Source organism: Macaca fascicularis, chromosome 8 (genome assembly GCF_037993035.2).
Source record: "Macaca fascicularis isolate 582-1 chromosome 8, T2T-MFA8v1.1".
NCBI lineage: Eukaryota > Metazoa > Chordata > Mammalia > Primates > Cercopithecidae > Macaca > Macaca fascicularis.
Window position 1 is genome coordinate 91,585,960 of NC_088382.1, and position 16,024 is coordinate 91,601,983.

General features: G+C 35.2%; 1 protein-coding gene across 4 annotated transcripts in view; it reads right to left on the bottom strand.

The window, feature by feature from the left end:
- Positions 1-10,985: 10,985 nt before the first annotated feature.
- SNX16 (sorting nexin 16) overlaps positions 10,986-16,024 on the bottom strand; it is a 42,972-nt gene continuing 37,933 nt past the window's right edge. For all 4 annotated transcript variants that reach the window (XR_012416481.1, XM_005563626.4, XM_005563625.4 and 1 more), the window contains 3 exons: positions 14,491-14,627; positions 13,775-13,894; positions 10,986-12,996 (listed from right to left, as the gene is read on the bottom strand). Coding sequence is in view for 3 of the 4 variants with exons in the window: in XM_005563626.4 (XP_005563683.1) it covers positions 12,900-12,996; positions 13,775-13,894; positions 14,491-14,627 (354 nt within the window). In the remaining variant the exon portion in view is untranslated. The remainder of the gene's footprint in view (positions 12,997-13,774; positions 13,895-14,490; positions 14,628-16,024) is intronic.

Genomic DNA, 16,024 nt, shown 5'->3' on the forward strand with positions numbered 1-16,024 from the left:
CAGTGTTGACATCTACTTTCTAAACCATTTCTAGTTATGAGAGCCCCTAGATCCATGTTACTTGAGAGCAGATTATAAAGTATTAATTGACTGGGATCTAAGACTTCCATATACCCTATTTTGAAATATTGGATACTGGCCACAATCTGCTTGTGTAACAAATATCTATTGAGCCTCTGTGGTGTACACGCCAGCACTGTGATGCAATAAGCAGTGAAGTGTTGCTCAGAGTCAGCCTTCAGTGGTAATGGACTCAAGATAAATGAGTTCAGCCCAAGGTAGTAAGTGGTCCACCACAGGAGGAGGTTACGGGTGCTACAGGGCTAACTTCCTGGTTATTATGGAGTGAACAGAGCATGCAGCACTGGGATACAGCATGTCCCGAGCTGGGGCGCTGGGTGAGGATTGGTTGGCAGAGGAGACTGGAGAAGTAGCAGGTTAACAAAGGGCCTTGTTCATCATAGCAAATGTCAAGCCCATGCCCTACCATGCAGTAGATGGTCAGTAATGTTTGCTGATTGAATGTCTGAATGTATACAGATTATAGAGTGTTGAGTAATTGAAAGCAATGCCTAAAATGTTTCTGAGGTCTTTGTAGACAGAACCCAAGGTCAGCAGACATTGTGTTTTTGTTGCCATCATTTTTCTAGAAACTCCATGCACATGAACAGTAATCTCAACATGTACAGGTATATTGATTGAATTGAAGGGAATTCTTATTTCAATATCTTTAAATTCAATTAACTTTCTTAGAGTGTACCCTTCCACTTCAACAGAAGCTAGTGACCAAAAAAGTGGAATCAAGTATACTCAAATAATATTTACTTTTAAACATTTTAAAGTTTAAAACTCCTGATGTAATTGGGTGAGGAACCAACTAATGCAGAAAGGCACACTGTATGCTTAGTCACAGTGACCATTTTGTATCTTGAAAAATTTAGAAAGTGCCTTCCATATCAGCTTTTTACGCCTTGACAATACACAAAATCAATATTATTTTTCTGATATGTTTGAAAGGTGAGACTGAGCCAAAAGAAAAGTGTTTCCAAGAAAAAGCTTGAGGGAATTTGTTACCTGACCTTAAATAGATCAACTTCCTTAATTTTACTATTTCTTTATGTCCTTAAATACCATTCTTACTTGTTTGATGCATTTACATAGGAAGTTTCATTTTAACTTTCAGTTAAATAAAATAATTATTAAGCATCGCTTAATAAAACAAGATTTACTGGAAAGCCTTCAGAACCAGGAGGTTGAGATTTCCCTAGCTTTTTGGCTTTCTTCTTCTACAGAAAGAAAACGTACAGCAAATGTTGTGTTTGAGGGGTTTGAGGTGGGAAAATGTTTGGAACACCCATTGAACTGAAAAAGACTAGTATGGCCAGTGAATCAGAAAAAGCATGACAGGAGATGAGATTGAAATGATGAGCTCCAATGTATTGTCAACATGGGTGCAATGAAAATGTATTTCTGTGAAGTTATTTATTCAAACACAGAGACCATCATCACCAAGTAGGTCACAAGCTACTGTAGGACTGTGGGTAATTCAGCATTGCAGGTAGCTTTTTCTTGTTTCCAGACTGTGACTGAATTGTTATCTTTTCATAGCAGCTTAGCGGGCACTGGATGAGGCATAAATCTCTGACTGGCAAACATTTTTATGTGGGCATGGAAAACACACACTGCCTCACTTAGCACATGCACAGCGTCCACACTGACCTGCAGCTGCAGTGCTGTTTCCTGAGCCACAGCAGATGCCAAGTGCTCTGTTGAATACTTTACATTCTCTTTACCTGTTCTTCTTTCAATAAACCAGACTGGTGGGCACTAGTATTGCCTCCCTTCAAGTGAGGACAGAGGCTCAGAAATGCAAAGGAATTTGCCCCACTTGTTAGAAAACAGAGTCCAGACTTGAAATCTGTGGAATTTTAAAGTATACTCTGAGCTAGAACTAGACTAAGAGGCAGGTGAGCTTGGAAGGTTGTGGGCTATAAGAACTGGGGAAAATCAGAAAACAGTTTACAGACATAAAATGCTTAAAAAAGTAAAGTAAACTCAACAGATTTTTCTTTTTTGGGGGGGGGGGATGGAATCTTGCTCTGTCACCCAGTCTGGAGTGCAGTGGAGCAATCTCGGCTCACTGCAACTTCCGCCTCCCGGGTTCAAGTGATTCTCCTGCCTCAGCTTCTTGAGTAGCTGGGATTACAGGCCTGCGCCATCATGCCAGACTAATATATATACATATATATATATGTGTGTGTGTGTATATATATATATATATTTGTATTTTTAGTAGAGACAGAATTTCACCATGTTGGCCAGGCTGGTCTCGAACTCCCAGCCTCAAGTGATCTTCCCTCCTCGGCCTCCCAAAGTACTGGGATTACAGGCATGAGCCACCAAACCCGGCCTCAAAAGATTTTTTTAAAAGGTGTTGAACAAGGTATTGTAAATATATCCATGTAAGCAACATCAACCCTTAATGAGTAATTATCATCTAGCTGAAAAAGAAAAGGCAACTGCCTTTTATTTTATTTATAGTTTTTAGTACATACAATAAAGGTCTTATTTAGAACGTAAAGTTGTTAACATACTACAAAAGCAATTTCTCTAAGATCCTACTAAATAAATCCCTGACACACCAAGTTGAAGGATAGAGGGCTGGCACATACCGGATTATAAACCTTCCAGACTGAATGAGTGCTCTCTTGCTTTTGTCTGGCGCAATTTTATCTGCCATATTCTCCTGGTCATCTTTCTTTTCTCGCAGCTGCTTGAGTACACGTGATATTGTTAACTTTTGTCTTATTTTACCATGCATACTTTTATTAATTCAATTGGAGGCAAACTCTCACTTCTTCCTCTGTCTTCTAACTCCTCTTCAGCCACCACAGGAATATTTTTATTCTATTTTAAGTAAAGGCACAGCCCTCATTTTGATTAACAAGCATAAAATTAAAGCTAGTGATTGATAGACTTATGCAAAAAAAAATTAAAACCCTGTGCGATGTTTTCATAAGCCCCTGTGCAGCAGACCATGATATAAAAGAAGCCCTTACAAGGCACTAGGTCAGCCCTTTAGGGTTGATATGCTTCACCCCAGGCTCATTACACAAAAGGCAGGGAAGGACGCAGTGGTTGCGTTGCTTCTGTGCACTGTGGGAACCACCAAACTTGCAGTCAGCTTCCATGAGGAACCAGGAAGGATTTGGGAAGCTATCTCTTTGCTTACTTGTATCCTCAAGGCCTAAATCTTTTGCCTTGTTTGTTGAACTATTAAGTTGAGGTGGACAACTCTGCCCTACTGTAAAAACTCTTTGTGTTTGACGTAGCTTACTCTGAAATCCCCCATTAAATTCTTCACACAAGTCTCCACTTACCTTTTATTTCGAATTAAACTGCTTTTTCCAAGTCCCATGCATCTAGATAAATATCTGTAACTATTATTTCATTATTCTTGTTTAATTGCTAGTTCAAAGCCATTGTGTCCTATTGAAAACATTACACAGATTTCCAGTATTTCATAGATTAAAAAGGTGTTTTAAGTTTAGTTTGAGAAAGCACTATTTACTAATGTGTAACTTGGAAATGAAGTTAGAACAAAAGTCATTTGTAACCTGGGTGGACCCTGTTTAAGCCTTCAAAATTTAAGATTAGGGTGAACAACTGAAATAAAATGGTTAGTTAATGAATGACATTAGATCTGTTCACCAATATCAGTTTAATAAAATATTTATGCCATGTAGTTTAGGCATACAGATGGACGACTCTTCTGAATGGCCAAAGATAATGGTAGTCAGGACAGGCTGAATGTCAGATTCTACCCATTCGTGAGTGCCTACCATGAGACAGGCTGGGTTTAGCATATTCACACTTTATTTAGGCCACAGCAATGCTATAGCTTGGATGGCATTATCTTCCTTTTATAGGAAACAGACATGTTGAGGAATTTGCCATAAGTCAGCAGATGGTGGGGCAATATACATATTAGTTTTTATTAGTTTAAAAGTAGTATTTACAAATTATGAACATGCATATTGTAGAAATTGAGAAAATACAGATTTATGAAAAGAAGAAAATAAAACTTCATAATTTCATCAAGTGGAGATAACCACAGGTATTATTATATTTATTCTTTCTGTATACAAATATATACATGTATATCTTTTTACTTGTAAAACTGAAATTATAGTTTTGTAACTTGCTTCTTTAATTTAGTGGTTGTCTTAGTCTGTTTTCTGTTGCTACAACAGAATACCACAGACTGGGTAACTTATAATGGAAAGAAATTTATTTGGCTCATGGTACTGGGTACTAGAGGCTGGGAAGCCCAAGAGCATGGCACTGGCATCTAGTAAGAACCTTCTTGCTGCATCACAACGTGGCAAAAGACATCACATGGCAAGAGAGAGCAAGGAATTAAATTCAACCTCAAGTCCTTTTGTAATCAGCATCAATCTATCAATGAGGGTGAAGCCCTCTTGACCTAAACACCTCCCATTAGGCCCCACCTCCTAACATCATTGCAGTGAGGATTAAATGTCCAATGACTGCTTCTTTGGGAACACATTGAAACCACAGAAGTAGTGTATCGTGAATATCTTTAATCCTCATTTTTTATTTTTTAAACTTTTATTTTAGGTTCGGGGGTACATGTGCAGGTTTCATGTATAAGTAAACTTGTGTCATGGAGGTTTGTTGTACAGATTATTCTGTCATCCAGGTACTAAGCCTAGTACTCATCGTTATTTTTTCTAATCCTCCCTCTTCTCACCCTCCACCCACAAGTAGGACCCAGTGTCTGTTGTTTTTCTCTTTGGGTCCATGTGTTTTCATTGTTTAGCTCCCAGTTAAAACTGAGAACATGCAGTATTTGGTTTTCTGTTCCTGTGTTAGCTTGCTAAGGATAATAGCCTCCAGTTCCATCTGTATTCCTGCAAAGGATATGATCTTATTCTTTTTTATGACTGCATAGTATTCCATGGTGTAAATGGACCACACTTTCTTTATCCAATCTGCCATTGATGAATATTTAGGTTGATTCTATGTCTTTGCTATTGTAAATAGTGCTGCAGTGAACATACACGTGGTATGTCTTTATGGCAGAATGATTTGTATTCCTTTGGGTATACACCCAGTAATGGGATTGCTGGGTTGAATGGTATTTCTGTTTTTTCTTTGAGGAATCTCCACACTACTTTCCACAGTGGCTGAATTGGTTTACACTCCCAACAACAGTGTATAAGCATTCCCTTTGCTCTGCAATTTTGCCATCATCTGTTGTTTTTTGACTTTTTAATTATAGCCATTCTGACTGGTTGAGATGGTATCTCACTGTGGTTTTAATTTGCATTTCTCTAATGATCAGCGATATTGAGCTTTTTTTCATCTGTTGGCTATATGTAAGACTTCATTTTATTGGGTACAAAAGAGTTTGCAATTTTATATGCCATACAGTATTTAACAAATCCTCTAAATTCTTGCAACTTTTTAGTTGAAGTATTTGTGATAAATGTAATGCACATCCTTTGAATTAAATCTTTACATATCACATATATGTCATTAGTTTAAGTTCATAGAAATGTAATTGCTATGTTAAGGCTATGAATGTTTTTAATGGTTTTGCTACATATTGCTAAATCAGCTCCAGAAATATACTTAAAGAAATTTGCACTCCCATCAGCAACGCACAGAGTTCATTTCCACATACTCTAGTGAGAATACTGTTTTCACAACACATTCTTGCCAATGTAGTGTCTTCTTGTAGTTGCAATTATATTTATTTGATTGCTAGTGAGATCAGTTTTTTTCATTCTTTAAATTTCCTCTTTAAAGTTTGCTTTATTTCTTTATTGATACATTGCAATTATACATATTCATGGAGTAAAATTTGATGTTTTGGTACATATATGTTATATAATAATCAAAACAGAGTATTTAGCATATTCATTTTTACCTCATACATTTATCATTTCTTTGTGGTGAGAACATTCAAAAGCCTCTCTTATAGTTATTTTATAATATACATTGACTTACTGTTAACTATAGTTAACTATTGTCACCCCGCTTGCAATAAAACTCCACAACATATTGCTTCTATCTAATTGTAACTTTCTCCAAGTTGACCAACAGTTTTCTGTCTTCCCTTGCTTCCTCTCCTCCTCAGTCTCTGCTTCTAGGATATCAACTCCTCTTTTTTTCAAGATTCCACATATGGTGAAACCCCGTCTCTTCTAAAAATACAAAAATTAACTGAGCATGGTGGCGCGTGCCTCTAGTCCCAGCTACTCGAGAGGCTGAGACAGGAGAATAGCCTGAACCAGGGAGTTGGAGGTTGCAGTGAGCCGAGATCATGCCACAGCACTCCAGCCTGGCGACAGAGCCAGACTCTGTCTCAAAAAAAAAAAAAAAAAAAAAAAAAAAAAAAAAAAAAGAAAGAAAAAGAAAAAGAAAAAAGAAAAAGGAAAAGACTATTGTAATCGTTCATTTGAGATAGTTTTGTGACAGTGGAGATGAAAAGAAATGGATCGATTTAAGGTATAAGGGAAATAATCCCCACACTCTCCAACCCTGAAATACACACATAATAGGCCTGCCACAGTTTTCCCTTTCTCTATAAAACTGCTCACACTCATGGCACCCTGAATGCTTGTGACTAGTAGCATCCTTTTTAGGACACCTAGGTATTCCTATTCCCCCCAAGAGAGATGGATGATTACCACGAATTTGTTTCCAAATTTATGCATATCAGCTGTATTTTAAAAATTTTAAATAAGTTTATTAATAGTATATGAACAATACTACTTGAGTAGACTGGAGCCAAACTTTTTGCTGGGTATGGTCTTCTATCTTTTAAGAAAATAACTAAAATGTGCTAGAATTCTGCTTTTTGACAATCTTTGTCCTCCTTTTTGGCCCTCACATCTCTATAGTTTACCAAGCTTACCTCTATGAATTTACCATGAATATCTGTGCCACATTAACCACAGTGATGCACAGTCATAATGTGGTTTGCTGGAAAGACTCTCAGAAGTTAAGGCACCTTTGATTAGTCTAAAAGATATTTTGCTCTCCTTTGGCTTTCAAGAGAAACAACTTTTCTCCTTCGCTAACAAAATGTAAACTATTTTCCCAGACAGATGTTTCTTGTTTCACACAGATTATCCTGTAGAAAAAGCCATATCTGAACTCCTTGAAGGGATCATGTGTTTCTTAATAATTTTTATTAAGTTGTGCCAAAACATGTTTGTTGAATGAACAAATAAAGGAATAAACTAATCTTTGGAACTGAGAAACATCTTTGTAAACATTTAACGATGCTATATGCATACTCTACTGTTACGGACTGTTTATGTCTCCTCCCCAATTTTATGTTAAAGCACTAACCTCCAGTGTGACTGTATTGTAGATAGGGCCACTAAGGAGATAAATAATTAAGGTTAAATGAAGTAATAAGGGTGGGTCCCTGATCTGATAGGAACCATCTAATTATAAGAAACACAAAAATGTTTGTTCAACGCTTCACTCACACAAAGAATAGATTATTTGAATGCACAGTAAAATGGTGGTGGCCTACAAGCTAGGAGAAGATAGTTCAGAATGAAACTTACCTTGCCATCACCTTGATCTTGGACTTCCCAATCTTTAGAACTATGAGAAAATAGATTTCTGTTGTATAATCCACCCAGAATGTGGCATTTTGTTATAGCCATCTGAGTAGACTAATACACATACACACACACACACACACACACACACACACACACACACACACACACACACAGAAAATACAATAGACTGCTTTCTGTTTCATACATATTTTGTTTACCAAAAGGAACCTCAGAGGTAAGAGACTTTGAATGTCTGATATTCTCTCCTCTTTAGCTTTCAAGAAAACCATTTTTTCCCTCCTATTGTCTTTGCTAACAAAATGTCATAGACATTTGTCATAGACAAAATAGACTTTTTTTGAAAAACTTTCTTTTTTCTGAAGCTTTAATCAAAAATACAATTTTAAGATAGTCTTTATCTTGGTACAATTGACAAAAAACCTACAACTTCCAGCTGCTTGGCAAGTGGCCAGAATCTTTGTGATTCTCTTACCCTTCCCTCAGACTCGTCACACTCATGTTTGCAGATGGTTGCCATAGGAGCTCTGAACATCATCTGAGATCAAAATGAGAGGAAGGGGGAAAGGCTGTATCAGCAGCATGCTTGCCTTATGGGAACAGACTTCCCAGAAGCTACCAGCAGACTTCCATTTATCTCATTGGTCGTAACTGTGACAGGGTCAAAGCTAACTGCAAGTGCAGCTGCAAAAACGAGTATTTAAGTTTTTCTCATTCCTATCTAAGAGGTGGCAAAGCAGAAGAGGAATATAAGTATCTGTAGTGTTAGCCAGTGAACAGTCTGCTATTCAAAGAACTGTTATAGAAGCGTGGACTAGCAGATCAGCTCATTCTAGAGTCCTCCAGAGTTATAGGCTTAATAACCCAAATGTGGGGCTTTACATTTCACACCTTAATCACTATTTGACTACTGCTAATGTCTTTGATTACAATTAGCTAGGCTGCAAACATTATTTAAGGTCTATACTTACTCTCACCATGTCTACTATAATAAAACATTATTGAGTATACATTGGTTGCATTGCTTATTATTTTATGTTGAGATGACACTGATCTAATTTTCTCTAATTATATACATAAGAAAGTGACAAGTGAGGTCTGTTTTGATTTGAGGCTGAAAACCATGATCGTGACTTCATACTGTGTTCTAGTCAAAAATCCACCTATAGCTTACCATTAGCTAGCATTTCTAAGTGCATTCCATATTATTCAGTGATCTTCTTTCAAGGCGTTTTCTTTTTTTTTTTTTTTAATAGTATTTTGCTCTGATGCCTGGGCTGGAGGGCAATGGTGCAGTCACAGCTCACTGCAGCCTCAACTCTGGTGCTCAGGTGATTCTTCCACCTCAGGAGCTGGGACTACAGGCACAGGCCACCACATCTGACTAGTTTTTTGTAGGGATGGAGTTTCTCCATGCATGCTATCCAGGCTGGTCTCCTGAGCTCAAGCAATTCACCCACCTTGGCCTCCCAAAGTGTTGGAATTACAGGCATGAGACACTGCACCTGGCCCCCAAAATATGTATGTTCTAATAGAACTAAAATAGGGGGAAAAAATGGAAGAAGATAAAAAATAAAGTCATGATTACAACAGAAAAGCATAACCATACAAGTGAACTACAATTTGGCCTAGAGCTGCCCAAAAGAGAAAGAGGAGCAACAAAGAGAGCTGCCCAAAAGACAAAAAGAGCAACCAAAAGACTCTTTAAGATGAAAACAAATCCCAAATGCCCATCAATGATAGACTGGATAAAGAAAATGTGGCACATATACACCATGGAATACTATGCAGCCATAAAAAAAGGGTGAGTTCATGTTCTTTGCAGGGACATGAAGCCGGAAACTAATTCTCAGCAAACACACGAACAGAAAACGAAAAACTGCATGTTCTCACTCATAAGTGGGAGTTGGAACAATGAGAACACATGGACACAGGGAGGGGAACATCACACACTGGGGTCTGTTGGGGGGTGGGAGGCTAGGGGAGGGATAGCATTAGGAGAAATACCTAATGTAGATGATGGGTTGAGGGGTGCAGCAAACCACCATGGCACGTGTATACCTATGTAATAAACCTGCATGTTCTGCATGTGTATTCCAGAACTTAAAGTATAATAAAAATAAAATAAAAAACCGCTAATAGAAAAAAGAGAGAAAAACAAATTAGGCTGGTTGCAGTGGCTCACACCTGTAATCCCAGCACTTTGGGAGGTTGAGGCAGGTGGATCACCTGAGGTCAGGAATTTCAGACTAGCCTGGCCAATATGGTGAAACCCTGTCTCTACTAAAAATACAAAAATTAGTTGGACATGGTGATGTGTACCTGTAGTCCCAGTGACTTGGGAGGCTGAGACAGGAGAATTGTTTGAACCTGGGAGGCAGAGGCTGCAGTGAGCCAAGATTGTGCCACTGCACTCCAGCCTGGGCGACAGAGTGACTTCGTCTCAAAAAAAAAAACCAACCAAACAAACAAACAAAAAAAACAAAGAAAAAAAACCCCACACTACCCCCACTGAAAATCAACTGTTTAGGAGAAGCACATATTTTGCTGAGATCAAGACCCAAGAGAACTTTCTCCTCTGGGTCTTCATAAAAGGCACACTATGTGATATATTTAATAGTAGCCATTAGCCTTAAAAACACATGTCTTGAAAATATGTTTTGATGACTGTGTTTGCTATTAGGAGCCAACAGCATAGAAACAAAGTGTAATGCAGTAACAGTAATTCTATGAAGAGCCAAAATGGGGATCACATATGTAGCTCTCTGAAGATTTCCTAGAGGATAAAATTTAGATTCCTCTCTCTGCTAGTTGGGAATACAAACTTGTCTTATCATAATCTCCAAACTCATGTGTTTCTATAAGTAATAAAATCCATTTCAAAACCAAATTATTTTTTATATCTAAAGCCACTATTCCCTTTTAATATCACAGACTGAAGTAGACCACATAATTTATCTAAGCATGGTTTTCTAAATAAATGTGCTGTAAATGGCTGATCTCAGTGTAGTAGATACATTTTAAAATGCTGTCTTATGGTTGTACTAACTATATGTAAACTTATCTTTAAAAGGTTAAGTTAAAAGATTGTCCACAAAAATGTTATGTTTCAGTTGCATTCAATTTTTAAAATTATTAATACAGGTTATGTTAAAGTGCATTGCAACTATTCACAAAGACTTTCAAAAAATGATCAGCAACATAAAGTGTAAACCTAGAAAGAAAATCAGACTCATTCCACATCTGTGAAATTCACCACTTAAATATAATTCAATTTACAATAATTGTAAAAGATAGGGAGAATATAGAAAATGGAGGGGGAAAACGGTATTCAACATATGAACAACACTGCTACTGTTGTAGTGAAAAAATAATTTATTAAATGAACATAATACTGGGAGTAAAATGCATTACAAAAGTAAAAAAAAAGTAAATTATAAATATAAATAATAGTGGTTTACCTAATTAACAGATTTTTTTCTTCATCCTTGCAGAACTTTAAATACAATCTTCCAAAAAGCCAGATTGAAAAAGTAGGTGGTTCACTTTAGAACAGACAGTCAACACTATAATATCTAGAATTTGGCAAAGATCTGTTATATAAGATTCAGAATTGTACTTATTAAATGATTGTTCTTTTTAAGACTTTTGCAAGTCCAGAATAATAATTTTAATAAATAAGCAGATCAACTTGTTATATTCATTTCTGTCTCTAAGGATAGCAAACATATTTCTAATATACATTATGAAAAATGTTCTGAGAGCATACCTGTGCACTTTGATAAAGACTAAAAATTTTTGGTTATTTGGTAAAAAGTTATCTCCTTTTTACTCCAAAGGTTAACAACAGCCATTGGATGTGTTGATATATGTCAGTAGAATTTTAAACAGCCACACCTTAATATATAAATCAAGATACTGATAAACTTTTAGATAGTGAAGAAAAAAATGGAGGTTGTTATTCTACTTCTTCAGTAAGTTTCCCTCAGTTTTTAGAAAGCATACCGACTGGGACTGCAAAATGCCAGCATGATTACAATGCATATTAACAGCAATATGCAAAACAGTGAAAACAGAAAATAAATAACTTCACACTATAAAAATGAAACAAGGCACTTTCAATGACTGTACACAAAGCTGAAATAAACAAACATTTTTTCATAAAGCTGACTCATAGACTCTAGGAGACTTTTGTAGAAAGTGAAATAGTAAAGGCACTACATAATTCTTTCTCCTAACTCTACTTACTAAAGAAATCCACCAATTAAACTTGGCACAAAAGAGTTTAATGATCATAAAGTGCATCACTTGGCTAAATATATTAAAAAGAAAATCAGCCATAATACAGTATAATAACATCTTCACATATATAGAAATAAAAATGCAATGTCAGGAATCAAGCCAGTTAGGAACTTTGCAGTATATATGGCTTTTTATTTTTTTTGTATAAGCCCCTATTTATATAGAATCTATATTTTCAAAAGAATATGCCTTAACAAAAGGAGGTAGTATTCTGAAAGAGGCAAACTCACTAAATCTAGGTAGGTAGAGATAAAGATTATGTGGAAACTAAACAAATGCAACATATTAATAACCATGACACTTATTAAAGTATTTTGACATTAATGAATCAGCTTTTAAAATCAAGGCTTTCTTATCATGTTAGCTATATGATTACAGCTCTTTCAAGTAGTTTTCCTTTGGTACTAGAAAGTCATTTTTTTTTCTGAAGAGCATTAACATTTCAAATAAGCAAATTTTATTTAGAGATGGTAAACATGTAAACATTAAAAACTCAACTAAATTTTATCTTTACTATGATGGTCACTGATTTATACCATTAATGAAAATATGTCATGTCAGAGATATAAAGAAGAATATATCACTCAGATAGTAACATGCAATTAATTTCCATTTGATTAATATAATTGGTGATTTAACACACATACATATATACACAGTAGTTTGGAGCAATATATAGGCAAAACACCATAATAATTTATGCACAGTATTTAAGAATGTGGGCCTTGATAACAGAATTCCAACAAGATTTTTTTTTTAGTGTATTAAATATAATTGGATAAAATTAAAAGCAGCAGTGAATATATTTCCTATCTTAATAACTTAAAAAAATTCTTTATGTAAACTTCATACATGTGCATTCTTGCTCTTTTCTATATGTTTTACAGTTCTTTTTTGCTTTTAAAATAGTATTTGCCACTCTTCTAAATTTGCTGAATAGTCTAAATGGAGGGAACCGCTTGTGATATATTAGTCTTCTTCAGCATCATATGCCACTTCTGCTACTTCTATCTCTGATACAGCATTTTCAGGTTCACTAAAACTTAAGCATGGTTTATTATCAGCTCTGCAAAAAAAAAAAAAAAAAAAAAAAAAAAAAAAAAAAAGCAACGTGTCAATGACAGGATTGGATGCATGCTATTATTTCATTTCACTATTACCTTTAAAAATCTTCTACCTTATAGAAAGAATATTTACGTATTTAGTGTGAAAGTATTTAATGTAAAAGAATATTTAAACATTCAATCAGAAATTTAATATTTTTAAGTTGTCATTGCCAGGTAAGACCCTTGGAGATAGGTTTTAAACACTTTCAGCTCTCCAAACTACCATTTACCAATAAAAATCTACTTGGTAATTACCTTTATCAACATAAAATTGTTCTCAGAATTACAGTCGACCATTACCACTAAACTATTAACAATTACCTTGGATTTGTATGCAATAAAAACTCTATGTGCTTTTAAATACATTACCTTTTCATCATTCCTATTAGGTAGGAAGGGTAGTTTGCTATTATAGTGTCCTATTTTTTTAATGGAAAAAGGGTGATATTGAGGGAGATTAAGGTAATCTGTCAATATTTTAAAAATTAATTAATTACCCGAGTCAGAGGCCAGTTAATGCAGACACAGCTCTAAAGTAAGTAATGAGAAAACTTACAGCCTGATGTCAAAGATACTTTTTTAGGAAGAGCCTAAAATATCTCCAATCATTCTCTGCTTGCTTAGTAGATTCGTGATACAGTAACACTGAGTTCATAAAAAAATACTCTATAGAGTATCAGAATCACTTTCCTCCAATTATTCAAAGGATTAAGCTATCATAAACGAAATATTATGTACCTAGATTCTTCATCCAGGACATCCTGATCAACCTCAAGTGCAGAGGACTTCACCTTTAGGATCTGTTCACCTTCTGTTTCTGACACATCCAGTGATTCTTCAGGTTCTACAGACAATGTTCTAAAAGTATGTTATAGCAACAAGTTATTTTCTATGAACAAAACAGGCATATGTTTAATGTTGTGAATACATGTAGCTATCGCAGTCTTTAGCTATTAAGGCTTAATGTAGTCACATAGCTAATAAACAGCTCACTCTGGAAGTCAACAGAGAAATTAGTAGCTGTGATTAATTTAAAATGACTTTAGCATCAATTCAAGATATGCTGATGAGATGGCAAACTAGAGCTTTCATATGTGAAAAGTTGGCATAAATGCCTAGAAACTAAAATATTACTTAAATAAAATAATGGTATTCCATTTAATAGGGATTATTTATTTAATAATGATTTAACAATGATTAAAATGAATAATGTTTATCTTGTTGAACAGTTAGCGGCTTATTTTCCTGATGTTTCCCATCCTTCAATGTTCAAAATTTATTTAGCAAAATTAAATTATGCTAAATAAAGTATACTTTTCCCAATGAAGTATGCCAAAAGCCTACAACTTTCAGAATCAGAAAATTCCTAAATCATATTAAAATATAAAGGGCATTTAGCCCAAAGTATTAAGGGTTGAATTAGTTAGAGTAGAAATTCAAGTATCACAACACACCTGATTCTGTTCTCTAAAGTGTCTATATGAAGTTGCTTCTCACTGAGCAGTTTCTTTAGTGATTCCATCTCCTTTTGTTTTTCAAGTAGTTCTTTCTGTAAGCGGTAGTTAGTCTCTTCTAAAGTTTCACAGAATGCCTTAAAAAAAAACAACAAACAAAACTAAACACATGCAGAAAAAGAATACAATTAATTACAAATGCAGGATCTTTCTCAAGGGCATTATTGAAGAGTCAAAGAACACAGATAATCAAAATAAAGTATGAAACTCCAAATGATTTGTTCTCTACTCTCATCTTTTTAGGTCACTGGTATGTTAACTTTCTTAGCCTCATCCAGCAGGGGGACATAACTACAAGTTCTTTTTCTTAAGATTTATAGTAGTAAGCTAGTGTGCCTGAAGTGAGTATGTGATATCCCTTTAGTGTAGAACTGGGATAAAAAATAATCAGCAACTATTGCTTTAGTTTTTATTCTCCTTAATCTACTTTTGCCTAGTCATACATGATTACACTTAAAAAAAGTCAATTGTGGTTGATTCCATCTGTATTAGCTCAGTAGACATACTACTGTAACAGCATTTTGGTAATATTGACACTTGGGATGCAGTAACAGGATGGTGCAAGAAATGAGGAGTCAGGTACATTTTGGGAAGTGAGTGACAAAAAATGGTAGATTCAGGAATAAAGCAAAGAACCTAAAGAGCAAAGCCATTAATAAAAGTCACTCAACAACACAGGAATACATCAAGAAAGACTGTTTGTTTCAATCTGGTCTCTAGGTGGGCGAGGTAAAGTCTCTCCTGAAGAATCTAATCTAAAAAGCCTCGTATGGATTTTGGGAAAAATAATGTATCCCAAGGAAGACAAATAAAAACAAATACATACATAAATACAGGATACTGAAATTGCAAATACCAAAATCAAATAGAAGATCTCTAAAACACCAGGAAGACAAACCAGTTTACTATAAAATTGTAGGACAGTAGGGGACTGAGAATAGATGTCATAAAACAGTCTATGTCAAAGGCAGTGGAAAACACTTTAAAGCACTGAGAAAAATAACTATCAAGGTAGAATTCTACACTCAGTTAAATCACACTTCAGGAATGAGAACAAAATTAAAAGACATTTGAATATCAAAGATCTAAACATTACCAATACACATTCACTGAAAGAACTATTAAATTACATACTTTAAGATGAAGTTAACTGAATCCCAAAGGAAAGAGAAAGATGAAAGTAGGAATGGTGAGGAATGAAAGTGGCAAACACTCAGGTAAATCAAAAGAAACACTGTGTGAAATGATAATGATGGCCAACTTTGAGGAGGGCTGTAAACAATCTGTTTCCAAAATATGAGAACATATGACCATTAAATAAAAGACAATGACTACAGAACTTAAAAACCAAGAGCAGAGAACAAAGAGAAAAACTCATTAAATAACATGAAAGGAAAGAAAGAAGGAAAAAAGCATTTTATAAAGCAGAATAAAAAGCACAAAATAATAGAAATAAATACAAATATATTGGTAA